Source organism: Centrocercus urophasianus, unplaced genomic scaffold, assembly GCF_019232065.1.
Source record: "Centrocercus urophasianus isolate 14NV4802_14NV808 unplaced genomic scaffold, USGS_Curo_1.0 seq_15, whole genome shotgun sequence".
Classification (NCBI taxonomy): Eukaryota; Metazoa; Chordata; class Aves; order Galliformes; family Phasianidae; genus Centrocercus; species Centrocercus urophasianus.
The window spans coordinates 8,979,980-9,003,110 of record NW_024884697.1 but is presented as its reverse complement, the minus strand read 5'-3'; the positions used below and the strand labels follow the sequence as shown (position 1 = coordinate 9,003,110).

General features: G+C 33.5%; 1 protein-coding gene across 1 annotated transcript in view; it reads right to left on the bottom strand.

Moving 5' to 3' along the window:
* CACNA2D1 (calcium voltage-gated channel auxiliary subunit alpha2delta 1) overlaps positions 1-23,131 on the bottom strand; it is a 355,647-nt gene that overhangs the window by 23,353 nt on the left and 309,163 nt on the right. The window contains exons 19-30 of the mRNA XM_042816157.1: positions 16,569-16,625; positions 15,890-15,961; positions 12,537-12,598; positions 10,335-10,411; positions 8,378-8,438; positions 6,558-6,655; positions 5,124-5,208; positions 4,798-4,860; positions 3,816-3,919; positions 2,506-2,592; positions 2,082-2,149; positions 546-584 (exon numbers count right to left, since the gene is read on the bottom strand). Of these exons, the coding sequence (XP_042672091.1) occupies positions 546-584; positions 2,082-2,149; positions 2,506-2,592; positions 3,816-3,919; positions 4,798-4,860; positions 5,124-5,208; positions 6,558-6,655; positions 8,378-8,438; positions 10,335-10,411; positions 12,537-12,598; positions 15,890-15,961; positions 16,569-16,625 (873 nt within the window). The remainder of the gene's footprint in view (positions 1-545; positions 585-2,081; positions 2,150-2,505; positions 2,593-3,815; positions 3,920-4,797; positions 4,861-5,123; positions 5,209-6,557; positions 6,656-8,377; positions 8,439-10,334; positions 10,412-12,536; positions 12,599-15,889; positions 15,962-16,568; positions 16,626-23,131) is intronic.

Here is a 23,131-nt window from a genome sequence, read left to right as displayed (position 1 = left end):
CTTTCAATCGGAGATTAAGGAGATAGCGGTGAGGCCCAGAGTACCCTTTTTCAATGTAACCCATCCATTTAACATTCTTCTAACTCCACAAAAGATCTCAGAGAAGGCCTTAACAGAGAAAGCTTTTAAGCATATGGCAGAATCTGATACTGCAATAGTTGCTGAAAATGTGTTCTCCTGTGTGCCAGCAAAGTTATGGGATTCCCAAATCCTAAACGGGCAGGATAAAGAGGAAAGGAGGATGGCTAATCATTGTTGAAAAGTACATCACATACTCTGCTGCTTTTCAGTTTGTTTTTACCTTTTTCTCTAAGGTACCCCTCTTCTAGATTCTTTTCTTCTTTCTTTTTTTTTTTTTTTTCTGATTTGTATTCCCTCTCCTCTTTTAATTTTTGCCCTCTCCTCTTTTAATTTTTTCCTCAAGACACAAATCACTAGGTCTCATTTTCAAAACCCCAATCTTCAAAAAATATCATGAAAGAATAATGCTCAGTGCATCACTTATCATTATCTTACAGATATTCAAAAACTGAACATATTCTTACCATACTATTTTTTTCACAGCCACAGATTTCACTGTTGCACTAAAAAACAGAAAGACAGCAATCTTCACAAAAATGTTTCATAAGAAATTGTATTTTGCAGTGATATTTATCAATCAAGACAAGAAATGATGTGATTTTTGATATCTCTATATTAACTTACTTTAGGGATACTGTGTGTGTTATTTGTCACAAGTATATCAAAACAATCTGCATCCAGTAACTATCAACAGCACAATCACTACCGCCTTTCACAGCTCCTCTGGTCCATTTCCCGTTTTGAGAAGGCTTACAGTATTAGATAAAGAACTTCTTTCTATTACAGTTTGAGGGACTTCTCAAGATTTCAGGGTTGTGAATATAAAATACAAGAGAAAGAACACGTGTATTTGTAATCTTGTATTTTGTGTATGTTAATAAGGCCTAGAAAACATGATGCCAAGTATTTCTTTTAGACTGAATAGCTTCACTAATCTCAAAGTATGGAAATCTCATCTGACAAAGGAAGCCCACCATCTCCATTTAGTTTTGATTACTAGTACATTTCTGTTTTCTTGCAATATGTGTGTACACACACACTACTGATTCCTTGTATTATGTCCTGAGCAAAATAATCAGCAGATAATGGCAGAGTTATTCATATCAAACTAATTATGAGATGTTACTCTCTTTTGCATTATTTTTCTTTTCCTTAAGTGTTCTGACATTTTGGGCAATGCATTTGCCTACTCATTGAACTATAGCTCTAATATCTCATACAACAATCATAGACACTGATATATATATACATATATATCCCTTAATATAGAACCAACCAATCAAAATTGCCTCATCCAGTTGTTCCATAACTATCTCCTTTTTATGCCTCTTCCCAGTGTACTACTTAGGTTTACCTTTTTTGTTTACCTTAACTTTTAACTTTTTACTTTTAACTTTTTAACTTTTTTTTTTTGTTAATTTTTTACCTTAACTTTTAACCTTACCTTACCTTTTTTGTTTTTGTTTACCTTTTCCCTCAATTTTTGTTTTTCTCCTTCACACTTAAGCATAGAATGAGAAATGAAAGGGCTGAAATCCTGTGGTGTTGACTGCAATATAAATCCTTCATGCTTACACTTCCTCCACATTAAATTAAAAAAAACAAAACAAAACAAAAAAACAACACACACCTTACCACCCCTTTTTTTTTTTTTTTTTTTTTTTTTTTTTTTTTTTTTTTTTTTTGTGAGGGGAGAGGAAATTCTTTTGCAGGTTTTATTCACTAATAGAGAATGATCATAGTAAGCCGCCTGCAGGCTCGAGTATGACATTTTTCTTTGTCTTTATCCATGATCTATAATTATGAAAGCAAGACACGTACAAAATACAGCCTGTTTCAACATAGATGTATTTTGTGCATTTGGATGATTTAAATACCACAACTACTTGGCAAACATGCATCAGTCTGACTCTGGCACAAAAAAAGCTGTTAGACTTATTTGCATCTGAAACTTTGAGAAATGAACATAAAGTTCAAAAAAGACTTGGTCAATTGCTTACCAGGCTCTTGATTGTGGTTTTTGTGAAATTTTCCATCCATCTGGTTACATCAATTTTTATTCCAACAACTAACAAGAAATACATGAAAGACTTTTTTAGTAAAATGAAAAAGCAAAAAGGTAACTGTAGAATCCTAAGAAGAGAGAAAAATTGTAAGAGCATCTAAATTATTAAACTGGAAAAGGAAAAAAAATATGAGTTTTGCTCAGTTGTCTGATCCCCAACATCCTTCATAAGACTAACAAATGTAAGTACTCTTTCTCAAACACAACCAGATCTCTTGATTTCCACTAGTAAGATTAAAAGTCTTAGAGAGAAGAGTACTATAGAAACTGAAACTCCTTTGAAACCGCCATTAAAATTTAACCTTGAGCAACAACAAAGTAACTCCTGTATTTAGAGTTTTAGCACCATTTTAGCTTACCTGCAGGTTTCAGAAGTTTTCCATTAATTGTTATTTCCACTGCCTTGCTTACCATAATACCTGATTCATAGCTATTGGCACCGGTTTCTGACAGTATGTTTGGAGGAAGAAAGAAAGAATTAGAATGAGATATAAGTTTCTTCTTTTGTAATTGAAATTAAAGATGGTTCAAATATCAAGAACAAATCAAAGAATTCTTATTTGAAAACCCTGACTCAATCGTACATTGTATTTCTCACTTGTAATTACTCAGACCACTAACACCTAGATGATTAAGAGAAATACTCATTTTTAACTTCCTTCATGTTTAGTACACGATCTTTGCACAAAGTCACTGTAGCCTTTCCTGTACAAACACGGCCATGATAATGGCTCATATGAGAGCAGCTCTGTTAAAACTAGGATCAGAGCCAAAGATTTTATCCTGCTGTTGTCTGTGTTTTTCAATACAGAATATACTGTCGCCACTCACTAATGACAATTACTACTCTGACAGACTTCAGCCTGTTTTCAACACTGCCTAGTATGAAATAGCAAGCTAAAAGTACATTACCTGGAGCTCTTTGAGGAACAACAAAGGCTTTGGGGAATTTATTTAATAACCTTGTTAACGTTTTATTGAGAAAAGATGTAATAAATACATGTGAAATAACAGTAATAAAAGATCCCATATGTTTAAAAGGGGGAGTATGTCATTTGTAGTAGCATCTGCTTTTAGATCAGCTTGGCAAGGTTAATGCTGCTTATCAGTAACAAGCACTTACTATTGTGCACATACAGGTTTTAAATATCACAGTATTTCAGAAGAACTATTTTTGGTTAGTAATAGTGATTTGAAAAATGATTTAAAAAAAAAAAAGTATTAGTTTAAGCAGTTCAGTGGACAATTGTAGACTCCAGATACCTGCTCCCCTATATCTGAGAAAATACACAGAACTCAGCTCAAATACAGCATTTAAAGCAGTGTTATTCTTCAGTTTTAAATAATTCTGCCAAAGCAACTTTGGAAACCATTTTTCCAGTCTAATAAATGAAAACAAATACGCTGTGTATTCTCTCAGTTTTATCTCAGTTTTGTTAATTTTTTTTGCATACAGGACCATCAGTGTAGATAACAAATTATTATGTTCTTTGTTAAGTGCTTCCCCAGCGATCTTTTCCTTAACAATAGGTGACATCCCAAGATTTTTTCTTTTTCAAGTGTTACACTTGCAACCTTTGTCACTGAGCTCAACTGGCACAGGAAACTTCCAGAAATATTCTAGTATTACACTAGCTAGCTCTGGACTTTTAGTAGAGTGATGACTTACTGTTGTAGTATGGAGCTGTGAAAATATAGTTGTCATTATCTAAACTTCGTTTATAGAAACTGACTTCATAAGTTTCTGCATTCTCCAACCAATCTTCTCCTGCCCTAATCACAAAAACAAGCAATTAAAAAAAAAAAAAAAAGGATGGTTAGTATCTCATTAATGCTGTGCTGCACAGGCCTATCTTCTTGTTTTTGTTTGTTTTAATATTTCACAGTTGTAGATAACGTGAGATTCACTTATATAGTTATCAGACTTCATTAGCATCAGCTGGTTAAGTGCCAGAAGTAAAACATAAAGTTGAAGGAAAAAAAAAAGAAAAAGTATTATTGGTACAACATGGACCTTCTCTTATTTTTAGCTGCACTGAGATAAATATAACTGCAGCACTATTTTACATCAAAATATAAACAAACCTTGATACCACATGCTATCTTAAGAAAACAGTATCCCAAAAGACTTTAAAACATGAATAACACCAGAACAAAAAAATAAACTGATCTTGATAGTAAAATCAGTTTTGGGGAAACACAGACTAGCCTATGAAATCAGGTAATTTGCCATTTACAGCATATCTGTATCTATACTCTTACTATTGCTTGTCAACAAAGGGAATACTTAGGTGATTATATATATACTTTAGCATTCTCTTTTCCCCCTGGCAACTTAAGTCCCTGAACTATTCAGTATGATTCTGTTAGTCTGAAAAAAAAAGAAAAAAAAAAAAAAAATCATTTACTGCTCTACAGTGCAGACTGCCAGCTTATCAAACAAATGAATGCTTAGGAATAATTAGGAATTAACATGGTTGCACTATCAGCACATGGGTACTTTTACTCCTTTACACTGATCTGGTTACAGATGAGTTTCAAACAATGATATAAGTAAAATCAAAGAAAAATCATCTAATTTATTGTATAGTTATCAGAGCAGGTTTAAACATTTTCATTATCACCTTACACTCTTTCATAGTAACAGTTACCTTTTGGGGAACACTCTGGTAATTCCACCATCCGTAACAACAAACTGCGCAACAACTCCATCACTATAAACAAAAATAAGATTTAAAGTAAAAACTGAAGTTCTCTTAAGTTCAAGGGTACATAATCATGATTTAAATATCTATCCTGTGCAAGGATTAACTGTGTATCTCTATATATGCATATGAATTACACTGTTAAGAGATCATGAGAAAGATTATGCTTTTTTATTTTTCAGGCTTCTTGTTTGTTTTTCGACTCCAAAATTCATTAAAAAAAACCAACAACGAACAACAACAACAAAATAATCAACAGAAAGAATACTTACAGATACAGTTTACTCCAATAATTCTGGGCAAGTTCATTTGTAAATCCTGCATCCAGCAGAACTCTAATGACCATATCAGTATTACCTAGTAAAAGAGTCAAGACACTCATCTGAAAACATATGACATGGGGCTTAAGCAATTAAATTAATTAATTAAAGAATTAAATTCTGAGTTGCTAAGATGCTATCACCACTGAAATTAGGCTCTTTCTATGGTCATTTTGACTAACTTCAAATTATGTCAAATATTGCACGTTAAACAAACTGCTCTGAAACTCTTGATTTTGCTTAAGTTTTTCCTATATTGAAATCTAAAAACCAGTGTTTTACCAAAGAAATAAGAAAATAATTTGTAGCATCAGATCTCACCTTTTCAAGGCCACTTTTTTTTTTTTTTTTTTTTTTTTTTTTAAATAAACTTATTTTTAAAGCATTCTTTCATTCAAAAACTTTATATTCCAGTTTGAAAAAGTTCCAACAAAACATTTAAGTTTTACTGAATACTTACTCTCTTACATGTTACAAAAGCAGAGATAATCACCACAATAAAAATATATTTAAATTAGTCAAGTCCCAGCTTAAAAAAAAAAAAACAAAACACACACACACACAAAAAGCAACAACAACAACAACAAAAAACCAGAAACAATAACAATAAAAAGACACAACTATTTGTCTTCTTTTAAATTAGTGGCTTAGATGGATATATTGTTTTTAAAAATCTTTCAGTAGATGGCTTGAAGTCAGTCCTTCTCAATCATACTTTTTAGTATAATGTAAAAAAAATAAAACTAGGAACGCTCAACTAAAGTAAGCATGCAGTCTACAGATTTAAATACAGATTTAATATTTAATCAATACTGAAAATATTATGGAGCTGAACTGTAACTGAATAATGTAAAGGGAAAATCTGGCTTTTGGTCTTTCATTTCATACAGCAAAACAGAGTTAGAATTTTTACTCAAACCCACAGCTCTGAATTCTGCAAAATTCCAGATACTCAGCTTTTGAGAGGAGACTGAACATTCCCGTTTAGTTATTTTGTTATATAAGCTGACAAGAAAATAAGCATCTTGAGATGCTCTTTGACTGATATGCTCAAGAGGAAAAACTATCAATTCGAAATATTTGGAGTGTAGTAAAATAAATAGTTGATTGCTTCATAACATAATTCTGAAGGGAAGCATGCAAAACATGGGATGCATAATGCCCTGCAATCATTCTTAAATGAACCTATAAAACTCCAAACTAATTTTGCAGTCTATCTTGGATAAAAAAGTCGAACACCAGATGTATTCCTATTTTTAAAAAATTCAGAGATTAAAAAGAAACAACAATGTGTGATTTGGGCATACAAGCCTTCAGATCGACTAATTCTCACCTATGAGTAAGTATTATTTATAAGAAAATCAATGAATTGAAAAGAGTACTTACATGATGGACTGCTTGGAGTATTTCTATCAATAAACTCATTGAAATTTAATAAAAATTCAGTGTTGTTTTCCGATTTCTTTACATCAGTACAATATTCTCTGAAAAACAATAAAACATCAGTCTTTTCAGATTTGTTTTGTATGTTTCTGAAGCAGATCAGCAATCTGAAAGTCCAAGGAGGACCGTGCTGCTACTATGAACTGGTTGGAATCATTGCTGTAGTCCTGATCATAGTCAGCATTTCAGGAAACCAGGGTTCAGGAGCCTGCCTAAATCTGAATTACCATGTATTAGATAAGGCACAGATCTCAGGAAAAAAAAAAAACACTCCAGACTTGTACAGAGTCTGTAAACTAAACAAGGAAATGCCCAGTGAAATTATACTCTACTGGGATAAACTGGAAAGTATGTGGACTGCTGTTGGAGACACTGTCACTTTATGTTCAGCTAACACTGGATTTACGTGCTGAGATCCTATCTTCTGTGAAGTCTTAAAGGCAATTTTAATAAGGTTCACACCCCATACACAGAAATGGTTTCTATTTTGACATATGCAAACCAGATGAACATTTAAACTACTGTCATTTTCATAATGATTGAAAGCAGTATATCAATGTGCAATTCACTGAATAGAAGCAAGCACAATAAAAGTCACCGGGCATTTTCAAGACAAATGTTTAATGCCATTTACCATTTAATAACTAATTAAAACGTAGAGAACATTCAGCAGTCAAGCCAGGAGTCCAATTTTTAACAGAATTATCTATATTAAATTAACTTAATGACCAAAAGAAGCCTGAGTATTTTAATATTTACTTATTTTATCATTAACCTTAAGGGTTACAGGCATAATTTGGTGTATTGCGCCAACATTTGCATTTAAAGAAAGCTCCATATTAAACAGTTTTTTCACGTAGATCAGTTTGACAACTCAAGACTTTCTGGAAACTGCTAATTGGTACAACTGATCATCAATAACTTCGTCCATTAGAAAAATTTAAGTTATTCTGAAAACATGTTTGAAGGTAGAAGACTGTGTCTTACATGTGTCTTACATATGATTCAACCAAGAAGAATCTAAATTTAAAAGGATTGAGAATTATATAAGATAAAAGAAGAAATGGAATAATTTTTTAAACACCTTTGTGGCATTTACAATAATTAACTTCCAAAGGAACTTAATTTTTCAGTGTTGTTTCTCTTATTATGCTTCCTAAGTAAACACATAATTACAAAGGCAACCAAGACTGCACAATTTCACAGGAATAAAAAGAAGGAACTAACAGACTCAATCAGTTTTCAATGACTCTATCAAAATCTATGTTCAATGAATCAAAAATTAATTAATCCTTAAGTGATGGAGAGCTTTGAAGCTCTTCTTTTTGAACTGAAAAAAAAAAAAAAAAAAACCAAACCCAAAAAACAACCAAAACCCAAACCAAAACAACAAGAAACAAAACAAAACAAAAACCAAGGTAAGTATTATGGTAGCTATTCTATAAAAGAAAAGCTAGAGTACAAAGCAATAAAATCTTAAAAGATGCAGCTATGAGAAATGGACAGATGTGTAAAAGACTTCCATTAAAAACATCAATATATGATGACATATCAGATTTTACGGCTCCCTTCATTTAATACAAAAATGAATGAAAGTCTGAAGATGCTGTCTACCAAGTAGAAAAGCCTGATCTTTAAAAACATGAATTTACTTTTTCTCTTTTTACAAATTTTCATTTGTCAAATCTGTTTCTTTTTAATATCTTTAACCTGATCAAATTCCTATTTATTGCTGAAATAATACTACTGGGAAATTAACCAACCTTGGTGCTATAAACGTATAGCCAGCTTCATCAAAATGATCAAGCTTCAGTGTTTCTGAATCTACAAAGATGAACAGAGAAATCAAGTAAGCAAATGACTTATCAATATCCTTCTCAAATATTTGACTAGCTTTTGCATGCATTTGTGAAATAAAAATGTTCATTTTGCACACTTTCTTACTAATATACCACATACTTATCATTATTTCAAAGTTTAGGAAGAAATTATTTGATTTTTATATGCAACACACACTTGGCTACAATACTATATCTAACAACCTAATTAGAGGTGACATTTAATTAGCGTGAAATTTTGTATTACATTAGAATTACAGTCTGATACAAATAAATGCTTGGGACAAAGATTTGTTAGAACATGAAAAACGCTCATAGAGCTGTTAGCCATAATGTTTGAAAAACCTTGCCTAGGTAAACATCACTTTCAGCGCTACCTGAAAATAATGGCTTCTAAAGTTGGCATTACTGAATACCATGTGAAAGGACCAGACAAACAAGGAGTAGAGATCAGCAACATACTAAAATATGTATGAAAATAGAAAACCACTTAGCAACTTTTTTATTTTCTATTGCTGTGGTACCCAATGGGAAAAGTCCTGAGATGAAGAATACAGAGGAGAATGCCCAGTAGGAATAGAAATACAAGTGAAAAATTTCAACTGCAGTAAACAGAAGGAAATTGAGCAACAAGAATATACTTGCCCTTATTGATTGCCACTATCCATCAGAAAGAGAAAGCAGGGAAACAGAAAAAAACAGGGTAAAGCAAAAGGGGTCACAAAACAATATTTTATTCAAACAATCCCTTGAATAAAAATATTGTGCATAGAAAGATCAAAGGTTCAATTTATGTACAGTTTTAGTCTGGAAAAAAGACAAACATCTTTAAACAGTGGAGAATATGTCCTCATCAATCACTTCTCAAGTACCTTCTGTGCTAGCCACCATAGTGGCTGTTTCAAGGGTCTGTTCTGCAGGTTATATTCATGTAAGTATAAAACCAGATTATCTAATCCATAAAAAAAATCCCTGCATTCACTCACTAAAACTTTAATTTTAAACTACTTATGGTATGACAAAGTCATGAAAACAAATCTCTGATTATTAAAAACTTGCTTTAATCTTCATACCCAGGAAGCGAAGGTAGAGAACACTGATTTAGTGCTAGTCAAGTTTTCTCTAAACTACCAGTTTATACCTGTCAGAGAGATTCACAGCTATTCAAACCTTAACTGCACATTTTTACAAAGGATGTGCTGAGTTCTATTTTGTTTACAATCTAGGTTACTACGCAAATCCACTAGTTAGATCTAGTTAGCTACATCTAATGAATGAAAAGCTTTTCAATACTCACAAGTATAATTCCCTATTACCTCTCCAGAATCTGTAAATGACTTGAAATTAGTCTGATAAAAAATATATACATTACAAACATCCACTAAAGCTATCTTTAGAATGCAAAACAAAAACCTAGCTGCAAGCCAAATGAAACAGTGCTTTTACATTTATCTATTTCTACAGGCATCAGATGTAATTTGCTAAATATGATACTGCTACTACTGTAAGTAAAATAAAATAAGCTTTAGTACTATAGTCCATATTCTAGTATTTAGCTAATAGAATGAAAAAAATGTTGTCCAGACCCTTAAAAAGACAGCAACAGAGGATACACAAAGCAATGATTCTATAGGTACATAGCAAGGGGAAAGGGATTGTCAGTGAAACTGGGGTACCTGCACATATTCTATCTTTATAGAATATTTCTTGTACCTTGGATGTTACAATGAATTAGAATCATTGCTCCAGATTTTGGGTACATTATGATAACATTAGTGAATTCAAAAGAAATTATGAATTTTAAACATTGTTTGTTTGTTTTTTCAGTGAATCCGAGACTTGGCAATACTTGACAAAACCAGGGAACCTTCATAATACTTACATCTGGCTTGAGTTATTGGTTCTTCTATTTTAGCTTTGATATAATAAAAGCTGTATGATGGTAACACCAATGCCAAACTGCAAGAGAAACAAGATAAATAAAACAATTGTGTTATTTGCAGCCATGTTGTAATTTCAGCTTCTAAGTGTTTTGAAACCTTTTAAGAAGTTTGGAAATTGGATCCTTATGCGATGAAATAGTTACATGCAGACATAGCAGTCTCATACTTTGTAATAGGTACAGGTAGGTACAACAATGTCAAACAGTCAAAAGTCAAGCATTTAGGCATAAAATGCACTTCCTTCAGGGATAAGGGACAAATTTTGGAAAAAAAATTGCAAATAATAAAAATCATGATTTCTTTCTATAATGCATTTCACATTGCCTTTTAGCACAAGTCAACATGGAGATCGACTGTAAAAAACAGCATATAATACTGCACTCATTTGCATGCAGCATATGACAAACTGAAAAAAATAAAACACCTACTGGCATACATTAGGAAAAATACCTAGTGGTATTTAAATTCACTTTACATTCAAGCCATACAACATTTTTCAGAATCATGAGGTCACTTCTAATAACCTTTGAACATCACACTGCAATAATTTAAGATTTGCAATGCAAAGGATTTCTTTTATTTCACATATACTTTTCTTGAAAACAAACGCATAGAAATAAGATCCCTTCTTGCCACTAATTCTATACACATGTAGAAGTGAGAAGTGCTCAGTTTTAAAAAAGGTATGTAAACGACAAGAGGTGTAAATCATCATTAGAGAGGTATCATCTCCCAGATTGCATTCTTACTCAGTTTTTATAAATGCAGAACTGCCGTGGTTTCTAATGCAGAAATTAACATTAAAAAAGAAGTTGTACAATTGTCCATATATGAGATGACCTTTTATGATACAGTCTGTTTAAATGGCAGATGTAAGTGAGAGCACTGCATATTTAGTGATAGCCTTCCATGAATTCTCCTCTAGGGAAATCACTTGCAGTTTACTTGCCATTAGCAGTTACTGCTAACAGAAAGAGCTAATTAAAATCTATAATTTTATGTGTAATAGGCTTGCTGCATTGCGACTCCATGGATTTATTGCTGAATCTCAAGCAAGGGAGCTTGAATTTAAGAATGCATGTAAATCAAACACAATTCTTTACCAATTGCTAGATGTCATACCATGATAAAAAAAAATCCTCTTTCCACTGAATGTAATATAGAAGTAGTAGAACATAAAAAATGGAGTAATGAAAAAAAGATAAAATGTTATATCTATGTTCACTTGTTAAAACTGCTTTGTTTTGTTTTGCTTACAAATTCATGTTTGCATTCATATTGGCTGTACACTTGTATAGAATATAGCAGAAAACCAGCTCAGATGAGAACTGCTGTAATTTATCAGAATAAAAATATTATTTTTATTATCAAAAATAATATATTAAAAAAAAGTTGACTCAGTATTTGTACCATCTAGATAAATCTGTGTGATTAAGTGAATCTGAAATGATACACACAACAATGTTGCATTCAAGGGGGACAAGCTTTTACAAAACCCTTCACTTGGTCCTGCTGCCATTCATATGTGACTTTCAAATACACAACAGTATTGGTGCTAATTAGTTAAAATTTGTCACAAATGGATATAGATTTCAGAGAAAATCAGTAGTACAGTTCCTGCCCCTAAGACCTGGCAGGTAGGTTAGCAATGTCATGATATAAGCAACATCAACTGTAAGAGATTCGCATTGAACAATATGCTCCATTTTTTATTTGGATGAAAATATAGCATCTTTCTTCTAATATGCATATTAAAAATAAGAACACGGAGGCAAGGCAAAGAAATTATAAAATAAGAAGAGGAATCTAAGAGAAAGTGTACAATTAGGAAGCAAAGTATGTAACGATAAAGAAAGCAGGAGAAAATAAGATTCAACCATAAAAGCCTCTTTTTCCTGCATGCTGACATGAACTAGTTGTTAATCTCAACAGTTTGCAAGAAGACTGAGGTGCTGGTCCTTATACAGAGTCACAATTCTGAGCTGCAAATGTTTAAAGGAATCCAGCAAATCCCACAGGTGAGATGACTTGTCCTGACTTAACTATTCTAGAAAATGTAACATAATAGATGCTAACCAAAATAAATGAAAAGGACATTTAACTACACAAAAATACACAAAAAGAGAACAGAGATGAGTTACCTGTAATCAGTGCCATTCACAGCCGTCCATGTATATGTTCGATTTCCTTTATCAATGTATCTCTATAAAAAATGTTAATGAAAAAATAATATATTAATTCCAAAGCTTCAAGAAACAGCTTTTGCATTGCAACATTACATTCAATGATAAAAGGTACATATGTCTATGCCCTTTCTTTCACTGTAATAAAACAAAAGTGTGAAAATGACCAAGGTAATGAAAAAGAGGTGTCTTTTTGACTTTTATGATTCAAAGCCATTTCATTACTTGGTTGCTTCTTTTCAGTAGAGCATGATAGGGTAGATCACTTAGCCATTTGGGAAAAATAAAAAAAAATTAAAAATATGCACATATTAGTAGTGGCTGATGCCCTGGTATATTTTATATGTAAGGTAAAAGGCTGGGTAAACAGACACCCTTATAATCCTATTTATTTTTAATAATTTGACTGTACTATTACTTCAGCTCAAGAACAACTAAATACTTGAATACAACTCTAAATCATGCATAGTGCCATGGTTTGTAGATGTACATTGGCAATAGAAAAACTGTTCCCAAGGTGTGAAGGCAGGAAGAGAAGAACAGGGCTTGTATGAAGTGCTTCTACTACCAGTTCTTTGAGCATGCTTAAAGGCAAATTGAGAGCTCCCTCCAAAGACAACATTGCATATTAGATGTCCTCATATGTTTGCTCCTATTTACCCTTGCCTATTTTATTACTGAGCCATCTGATTCTATCTCACCCTAGATGGTCACTGCCAAAGAACCTACACATTATTTCAGTTCTTGTGATCCTTCAGTTTGCACTACTGCCTACCCCAGCAGCCCAAATGTGGCAATGCTTTTGTTTCTATGGCATCTTCTCTGTTAGTTGGAAAACCCCTGAGGCCCTGGAAGACTCCAGCACACCCCACCCACGCTTGCTATGAGTCCAGTTTCTATGTTGTACTTATGAGGTCATCTCCCAGGACACTGCTGGGGCCAGCTGCAATACAAAAGGGAAGCAATGCAAACTTAAACCAAAAAGCAAAAAAAAAAAAAAAAAAAAAAGGACATCAATTTCAAGCCTCAAGACTGCAACTGTCAGTACAGAGCAGCAGACCACATCAGCCATTTTTACAAGAAAATATATGAAGCTATCAAATACTAAGTGATGAGCAGCTCATGCATGGCCCAAGGTCTGAAGCAGCTTTATTCTGGCTCTAGCAGCCTAGAGCTGGGAGAATGCAATAGTTTGAAGCAGTCACCATTGCCAGCCAGCTCTGGCTGCTCCCTTCTCTCTAAGGGGTGCAAACAGAGGAAAAAATCTTGGTCCACGATGCAAGGTAAGTAGAGGGTAATTACTTTCATTTGGTTCTTGAAATAATTGGGAACAAAAAGCTTGAGATATTCTATTCAAATACAGTTTGTGGTCTGGGCTGTGCATGACTGACACATTTTCAGGCACCCAGGAACATCATGTTGCTCCTGATGCTGTAGCTGATGCCAGCATTTGCCCATGTGAATTTGCCCCTCCCTTGCTCTTCTGGTAAACTGCTGTAGGAATGACTGCTCTGGTCTTTTCACAATGCACCACAAAGTCTTAGAAATGCAGGCATGGCCTGAGATCTCTTTGCCATGAATGCAACTTCTTGTATAATTCCAGTGATGTTAACATAATTTTTTGACTGTTAATTTCTCGCTTTTCTGACCATTCATACAGAACCCCTTTTTTTACCCATAGACTTGGAAAGCTTCTCCTTAACCAAGCGAACAGCAAAGATCTATAAATGTCTGACATATCGTTGTAAGGCACCCCATTCAGGAGCAGTTTATCCCCAACACAGATTCCAGGTGAACTTCAGGCTCCTCTTCAACAGTGGGTCATGAAAAACAGGCTCCCTTCAGAGTAAGGGGACAAACCAGAGGCAAAGATGGGTTCACGAAACCAGAGAGGTAGCAGAACTGACATCAGATGGGGCTTATCCCCACTGTACCATAAAAGACCTATTTATTACCATCCTCCAATAGTGAAACTTCTCTACACAATGGCATTCCTCTACAGATTGTAAAGCCTTACTAAAGGGCTGGGATGGAGTCCTTCTTGCATGAAAGCACAGAGAGACGCCTAGCTGAAGGCATAGGGACTGCTAGTCCAGGCCTCTGCTTTAGATAAAAGGAAGAGTTGAAAAGCAGCACAAAGCTGGTACCAGAAGTAATGTGGGCATGTTGATCATGGGACTCTAAGTATAAGGACTGAATATTATGGGCGTGCTTTGCAGCTGGGCAATTTAAATATGTCAAGTTTGAGTTAAGTCAGCTTGTCTCAAAAACAGAAGTAGGAAAGCATCACTGCCATTTACATGGCTACTCGATCATCATTACCACCACTGCTCAGATAAAACTATCTACATTCACATTTGTCTGCCCCATTGAAGTGGAGTTCTCAACTCAAGAAGAGTCTATGAAGTTCTGCACTTTCTAAATAGGGTATCAGAAAGAAGATCAGGCACAGCACAGAGTCACATTACCTAGACTCTGCAGTATAATACACAGAAGGGTTGTGTACTATCTGTCTGATATTTTCTTCATATTCTTGTGATAATTCATTACATCAGCTATCTTCAAGATGTTTTACACTCTTTGCAACAGCCTCAAGTTTTAGTTTTAGAACTGTAACTGTGGGGCACACTCAGGCCATATTTGCTCTTCTGGCAAACCGATCATTATTTCTTCTCATCAAAGTTCTAAACAATAAAGGTATACATGTGAGGATCCACATCATATTTCAGTATTTCCTATTGCTACAAAATATATCTATCTTATTAGAGAAACTCAAAATGATCTGTCAGGAGTGAAGATTTTGGACATGAAATTAAAAAGAATTCAACAAGCACAAGATCAGAAAGCAAAATACACAGGACAGCTTTAAAACGAGTTTGCTTATCCCAAATAGGCCTCATTTGTGTCATATAAATGTTAATTTCTTTCTCACTACTTTATCTATTAAACTAAAATATAAACCATGAATCTGCTTCTCAAACATGTCTCTAAATAAATTAAGTACTTGGTTTTGAGTTTTACATACAGGAGCAGGCTGGGTCTACTTGGTGAACAGAGTACAAGAGCTCATCAACAACTGCCTGATTAATGATGTATCAAAGAAATCAACAATCAAAACAATTCTCTTTCATAAATACATTATTTCTTTTAATCTAATACAGTGAAACAAAAACCTTGGGGGAAAAAGAAAAATGTAATATCAGCTAACATAAAAAAGTAAACTTCTTTTCACCATTTCACTGTATTTTGATATTTTTGTTTGCTTCTGTAAATGTGTTTCTGAAATGCTTCTGTCTGTGTTTCTGTCTTACCTCATCCTGGGACTTGACCAGAGTTTCAAATGTTTTTTCTCCACTTTCTCCGTCTATCATTTTTTTTCGAATCTATTGGCAATAAAAAATAAATTAAAAAACTAAAAACTAGGTATTGCATATAACATGATTAATTTCTCAGTGATTGCAAGTACTTTATAGATACACAGAAAATAGTAATGCATTTGGAGTCACAACTACTAATTCTTTTTAAAGTTTTCTACATTCAGGTTTTTTTAATTAGAAGTTGCTTAACCAGAATTTGTACTGAATTAGTAGACTTATGAAATAATAGTTGTATACTTTGCTTATGAAGACAATCTCATAAAAACATTTGATGTTTTGTAATAGGGAGAGTATGAATTCTATATGAATATCTTCCCTAAAACTACAACTTAATAAAGAAGACTGAATAAATGTTATTTAAATAGTAATGATAGTAAATTCCAAAAATGAGAGGAATATTACATATTGTCTTAAGAATAATACTGGAGTGAATTTGCAGTAATATTTCATTGTAATTTAATTACTTTATAAGGTCATAATCTTGAGAAATTTTAAATCGATTCTCTTTTGGCAAAATAGATTCCTGTTCAAAATCTATAACATGTATTTCTTCTCAGGTATTATACAGTAAAATATAAGCAGCAGCAGGTACTAAGTAACCAGTGAATCTCACCTCAACTTTAATATCATTTTCCAGTTCAGCATCTAGAAAATCCAGTGTTACTGGCTCCTGGGATTTAGGATTCTGAAGCAGAAGACATTAAATAATCAAATAATAAAGACTGAATACTGTAATGTTACAGAGTGGTCCCTAGAAATCATTCTAATCCCTTCATTTTTAAATAAGCTACTTAACTGGGCTTACTTACCATTAATTTTTATCTCTTTTAGCATGAAGAATTATGTCTTTGTCATTTATTTTATTTCATTGAATAGAGAGACTAAGAGAGCAAGAGAAAATCAGATTATCCCTTACAACTAGTGGTTTTCCACTGTCTGTCAAGCAGGGGGTTCCTGTTAGGAAGTTGCTTCCCCTACTGCTGGTTTGCCACAGTAATGTGAGACAAGAAGTGTCTGGGGAAGCCTAGAGATGAATATTCCATTAGGCATCCTGACTCTGTGAAGGGAAAGCTGGGAGACCTTTCTACCTGACCAGTAACATGGGACAACTGCACTACTTTGCAATTCTGCCAAAAGCAAGAGTGCAGACTCGCTGTTTTGAGGTGGGAATAGACCATTTCAAGACTCAAAGGGGCAGCCATTGTAACAAAGGATTTACTATAACAAAATACGAATAACTTTTATTGTGAGCATTAGAGAATTTCCCTGAGCACCTGGCAGCTTTGAATGCATTTCTCTTGACTGCACTCTTCATTTAAGAGATGGAAACCTACAGCAGAGAAATTCTGTGACCTGGCACCTTTAAGACCCATGGAGGCTGTGATGCTCACTACCCACTGTGATGCTAATCAGCACAGAGAAGTTAGTGGTGTGCATCTGCCATATTGTTCTGGTACTGGGTCCAGTCCTGCTGAACTAGCTTCAGCAACCCAGCAGGCTCTGCTCTCTTCCCCATTGCAGTTCCCATTTAAATGAACAGAGCTGTCTTCCACATAAACTCTCAGGAATCTGACTATTGTTTTTATTTTATTTTATTTTATTTTATTTTATTTTATTTTATTTTATTTTATTTTATTTTTCTTAAAGGAATTTTAGCTAAGTCCTTTAGATTTTGTATTGCAGCCAAATATAATTAACTAATCTTACATATGGTATAAAAATCCTCATTATCATCACTCAGTTAATACATCCACTTAATGAAGGATCTTTAGAAGTAGCTTAGAATTTTTTTTATTATTTATTATTTTATTATTTATTATTATTTAACCATTTAAATCTGATAGTTTAAAGGAGGAAAAGAGTTTTACTGTATTCCTTCTGATTGATAATACATGTATTTTTGTAGCTGGATGTTTTGTATATGGAAAGACCTCAAGACTTTTTTTCTTTTTTTCCCACATTGGCGCAGTTTTGTATGTAATGAGTACTGGTTCTCTTGTAGATAATTGCGACATAGAACATGTCATTACAACATAAAACATGTCTTTGGCTGATAGGAGTATTTCAGGACATCTGTAGCTTTTTAGGGGATTTCAGTGATCCAGCTATAATAAGTTAAGGGACACGCTGAAGTCCCTTCTTTCAAAATGATGTTTACCTTCCTTTTATTCTAGCAGAATAAAATGACAGAACGAGGCAATATACTCTGGTAAAGATGCACAACAAATGTTCATGCAACTTCTACTTTACATAATAATCTGATGCTTAAAACTAGTCTTTATATTCAAGACTGCAATACAGAATAGTTTTAGAAGATTGCTCCTTCATGTTATTAAGGTACAAATGTACATAATTCTGAGTATATGGAATTATTCTTCTCTATACTTTCTTAGCAAGTAAGACTTGCTGTCTGCTAATGGAAAAGTAAAGATATTTATTCATATACAGGACAGATTTCAGACAAAGTTTCTGGCTATTATTTGCCTACCGATAACTTCTCTATGCTCTATGCTAATTCAATACATTCAAAGTAGCTTTTTTCTAACGCATTTTTTTTTTTTTTCCAACATTCCGCATTCTCAAAATAAATAGCAAAAGAGCTAAAATGTAAAAATAAATAAAAAATGCATTTTCTTACATGCAATGGACAATGAATAGCATGGCCAAACCCAAACAGCATGCATGAAGGCATTGCCATGGCAGTAGTGTCATTTATGAAGTTCACATTCCATTTCAGCACACAAAGGAACAGAGAAGAAAAGAAATGGTAAAAAAAGAAAAAAAAAAAAGCCATCACATCAAACCAAGGTCAATATTCATTTCAAATGATAACCTGGGCTAGCCATAGTTAAGGAGTCCCAAAGACAAATAGTAAACTAACAGTCTGACAAAACTCAGGTAGACATTCACAAGTTTTGTTCATTTAAAAGGCATGTTATTCACCACATATTCTTTATAAGGTGCTTATTAGTGATATTTAATAAAAACAAAGCATGTATAGAGATACAATACGAGATGTGCTAGAGGCACAAAGAAATGTCTTAGAGATTACGATAGAAAATTCCGAGACCAGTATATTAATGGGAAGACGTTGTTTCCCCGCTATGCCTTTTTTTTCCCCTCCTCCCCCCTCTAAATATGTGTATTTACCAGTGTTTGGGCTCCATAATTTTTTCTTCCTAGGTTGCCATTTTGCATGGTTTATTCTAAGCCATGAAGAAACAAACTTATTGATCAGTTTGCTCTTCTCTTTATCCAGTCATGCACACAAGATGACTAGAATAAGCACAGCACCACTACATTCACCAGCACAACTTAATAAAACAAAACAGAAGTAAATCACTAGCAATGAAGCATGCACATGAAGAAAATGCAATCCATTTTAAGCTCAAAAAATGAAGGCAAAGTTCTATTACTTCAATGACAAATCAAGAAGGAAACAAAGAAAGAAAGAACTGGTGCAGCAACATAAAAATATATATATTAAAATGTGTGTTTTGAGGATGTCAGTATTCTTATAAATTCTATTGAAGGAATTCTATTTCTTGGTGTGAGGAATCTAGTTCATGTTTGTACTTGGGATCCTAATGAAGATTTGGGCTGTTAGGCTTTTAAACAAATAACGGTGAGAAGGCAGAAAAATCTTGGACCCCAGAGGGAGTCACAAGAACAGCTTCCAGTGTGGGTGGATGCCCAGTGCTTTTCCAGAGCTGCACATCCCTGAGCAGCCGGTACAGCCAGGATAAGCCAGCCACAGCCAGATCACACCATGACCCACTGAGGAGCCAGCTGTGCTCTGAATATTGAGATGTTTTATGTTCTGATGCTGATTTCTCCAGCGCCTAAACAAAAAATCTAGTCTGGAGGCGGTCTTCTAGACAATGTATAAACACAGCCACTTGAGACTCAGTGAAATCACCAAATTGAACTAGATCAGGATTTTACACCATGATTTTAATAGTGCTGCTATGCGAGCCACCGGATTTGCATCATATATTTCCATATATGTAAAAAGTTAACATGGTCTACTGCATCTAATTTTGTTATCTTGCCAGTAACATCGTTAATCTAACCCTTTAATTCCTTTTATTGAGTTTTCATTAGCTGTCTTCTGCTCAGGGATTGCATTATATAACTTTTACTGAATTTCCTTTTCCCTCTTCAAGTTGATGGTAGTTTATCCTCTGAATTTGGGTTTTCTAGTCTAAGAAATCTAACGTAAATAGCAAGTAAAACATATGTCCTAGTCTGACTTCACTGGAAAAAGCAAAAGCTAAACGGCTCAAATTCTTATATGTTATATCCTGTATGATTAAACTTGGCAATAAAATCATGAAAATGACCCTCTTGACTTAGGGTTTATGCAAGCATAGCCAGCACAAGTAGTCTCTCTCTCTCTCTCTCTCTCTCTTTCCTTTATTTTTTTTTCTTTTCAGTCTTCACATTCATTTCAAAATCTGAGGATAATTTTTGCAGCACGGCTCTAATTATCACCTATTAGTAAAACACCATAATTTAATGCAACACCCTTCACTACAGCCAATAACATGTTTTTTATTATTTAAACAAGGAAGGATGCAGGCTTCATGCTTTGGAAGCTGTTTGTCAAAGTAAACAGTTCTTTAGTTAGATTTTTCCTAGTAAGCAGGACAGAAGCTTTCTAATGTATTTCCAGGCCTATGCATTCTAGCGCACTAATCACCTCCATCCAAAGTTACCTGTACATGGGGTCTCCTTTTTCTCAAATTAACTTTTGGTATGCCCACACCAATTTGCTGAAGTAACAAAAAAGCAGTAATTTACTTTTTTACACTATTAATAAACAGACCACTTGTAGAAGTGAAATCTTTCCTACACATCTATATTCTACAGTGCACATGTACTGGAGCCAGGGACTAACCCTCATTCTGCTCAGGAGTTCTGAACTCAATGTCAGAATTGCACATAGGTTTTGTCTAGAGAAACAAAAAACAGACAAATTTTAAACAGTGTGAATGAAGTTAACAGAGCTTTCCCTCCCCCCATACTCTGCCAGAACTAAATTGTGGAAAAGTTTCACCTTTTGCACTTCTTGTTTACAGTTCCATCTGCTCTTAAATCTACCTTCCTCTTATATTTCTTTCAAAAATGTAAACCATATAACCAAATACTGGACCATAATGAAAGCATGTGCGATTCTATAATTATCATTACTTGGATTTTTATCACAACCATAATGAGAATGAAGAAAAGAATGCTAATCCTTAGAAATTATACTAAAAAAAAAAAAAAACCAAAACAGAATTATCTGCTGTTTTTCAAATCTTATCTAATTAGAACTCATCTTGTTAACATATACTTAATTTAGACTAACCACTCAATCCAGTGGCTACATTTATTTGGCGAGACAGGCGCCTGCTCTTTCTCAGGACAACGAGAAAACACACACAGAGTACATAGGCAGAAAATATAAAATTATTTGTTTAAAAGTGTAATATAAAATTATAAATACATATGTTTTATTTAGTTTAAAACTGTGTTAAACTGAAAGGTTAAAAAATATTTCCAATGTTATGGTTTGACACAGTTTTCACGCACAAAACAAAACAAAATGGAAAGTTCCTTAGATTTTTTAACCTGTTTTCAATCTGTCTTTCTAAATTTTTTTGTCAGTTGTAGAAACAGATTTACAAGTTCAGAATTTCTAAAGGTTTTTGTGTGTGTGTGTATGAGATGCTATTGCAAGAAAATTCCCCAAAATATTGTATTGAACCAGTTTTGATTTCAGATAAAATTTTCAGAAGGAAAGGCATTCAGAAGAAGGTACTACTGAAAGTTTGATACACCCTCACCTCTTCAAAGGTAAAGACGAAGTTATGTTTTAGCTTACATCTACTGAAAAATTGCTGCCAAAGAGGGTTAAGATGTTGTTAGTTGATACGTTAATGGCTACCAGGATGTTCAACTAAAATTAATGACATGTTAAAGAAAGCTCATGAATTCTAAATATATCTTTCTTCATAGTGTACCTTAGTTTTAAAACGTAGTTCTTGTATCAGTCTGTATAGCATGCACCACCCCAAACAAACTGGGAGTGAAAAAGTCTAGCCTGTGTAACTGTTAATAACAACAACAATAATAATGCATATGCTTAATATTACATTTAGACATTATTCTATCACATAAAACACATCACATAAAATAGCATTTTTTCAATATAGTCTAAATCTATATTATTCTATATTATTTTAACTTAAAAAAAAAAAAAAAAAGGCATCTACACAAAGAAACCATGACAATTAGTTTCCTCATAATCGTCTGCAGTCTGTCTAGGTTTAGCTGGAACTGAGTTTTTCATTCTCTATCAAAAGTTCTTTACTCTTACACAGTACAATGATTGCACATGAGGTGAACACAGCCTGTATTTATTAATTCCTCACAAGATGATGCCTAAAAGAAGAATGTTACATTGCTTCATTTTATGTTCCTTCTATTAACAAAATTCTAGTTTTATTTGGAAAAGGTAAACTACCTGCCATTATCTAAATTTCTATTAATCTCTAGGAAAGAGAATGATGCAATTATTTGTCACAGAATAATTCATTAAGCATAATCATCAAATCAAAACTTCTAGTTTTTTATCACATCATGAAAATCAAATGTGTATATATAGAAATAGAAGTGCTTGTAAATTTTTAAAACCTAATCAAAGTCTGTCTTTTTCTTGTTCTTCTTTTTCAAGGGTATTCTTGAAATAAATCAATAGGGATACTCCATCAACAGCTAAGATCAAGTTACTCCTTCTCCAAAAGCACGTTGTTGGTGTTTTCCTACACACTTGGCAAAAGATTTCAAACACATTCTTTACTTCAGAAAGTTAATTCACATATTCATAATTCAAATTCCCTTGGCTTGAGAATTAAACGAATCACTAAAGTATGTAAATGAATTCTTCATTTATTCTCTGCCATTTGTAGTTAAATATTGTGAAGTACTGAACAAAGGGTCTGCTATCCTTTCTGTAGCTACAGTAGGACATTCTAGTGAACAAACAAAAGAGGACAGTTGCCTTTCTTGCCTCAAGTTGTACTCACAATTTGCATTTATCTTGTCCAGAGATTGTTCAAACTGTCTAAATAAGAAATTTAAATATTGGCACCCGAACTATGCAGATATATTCTTTGATGTTCAGTACTT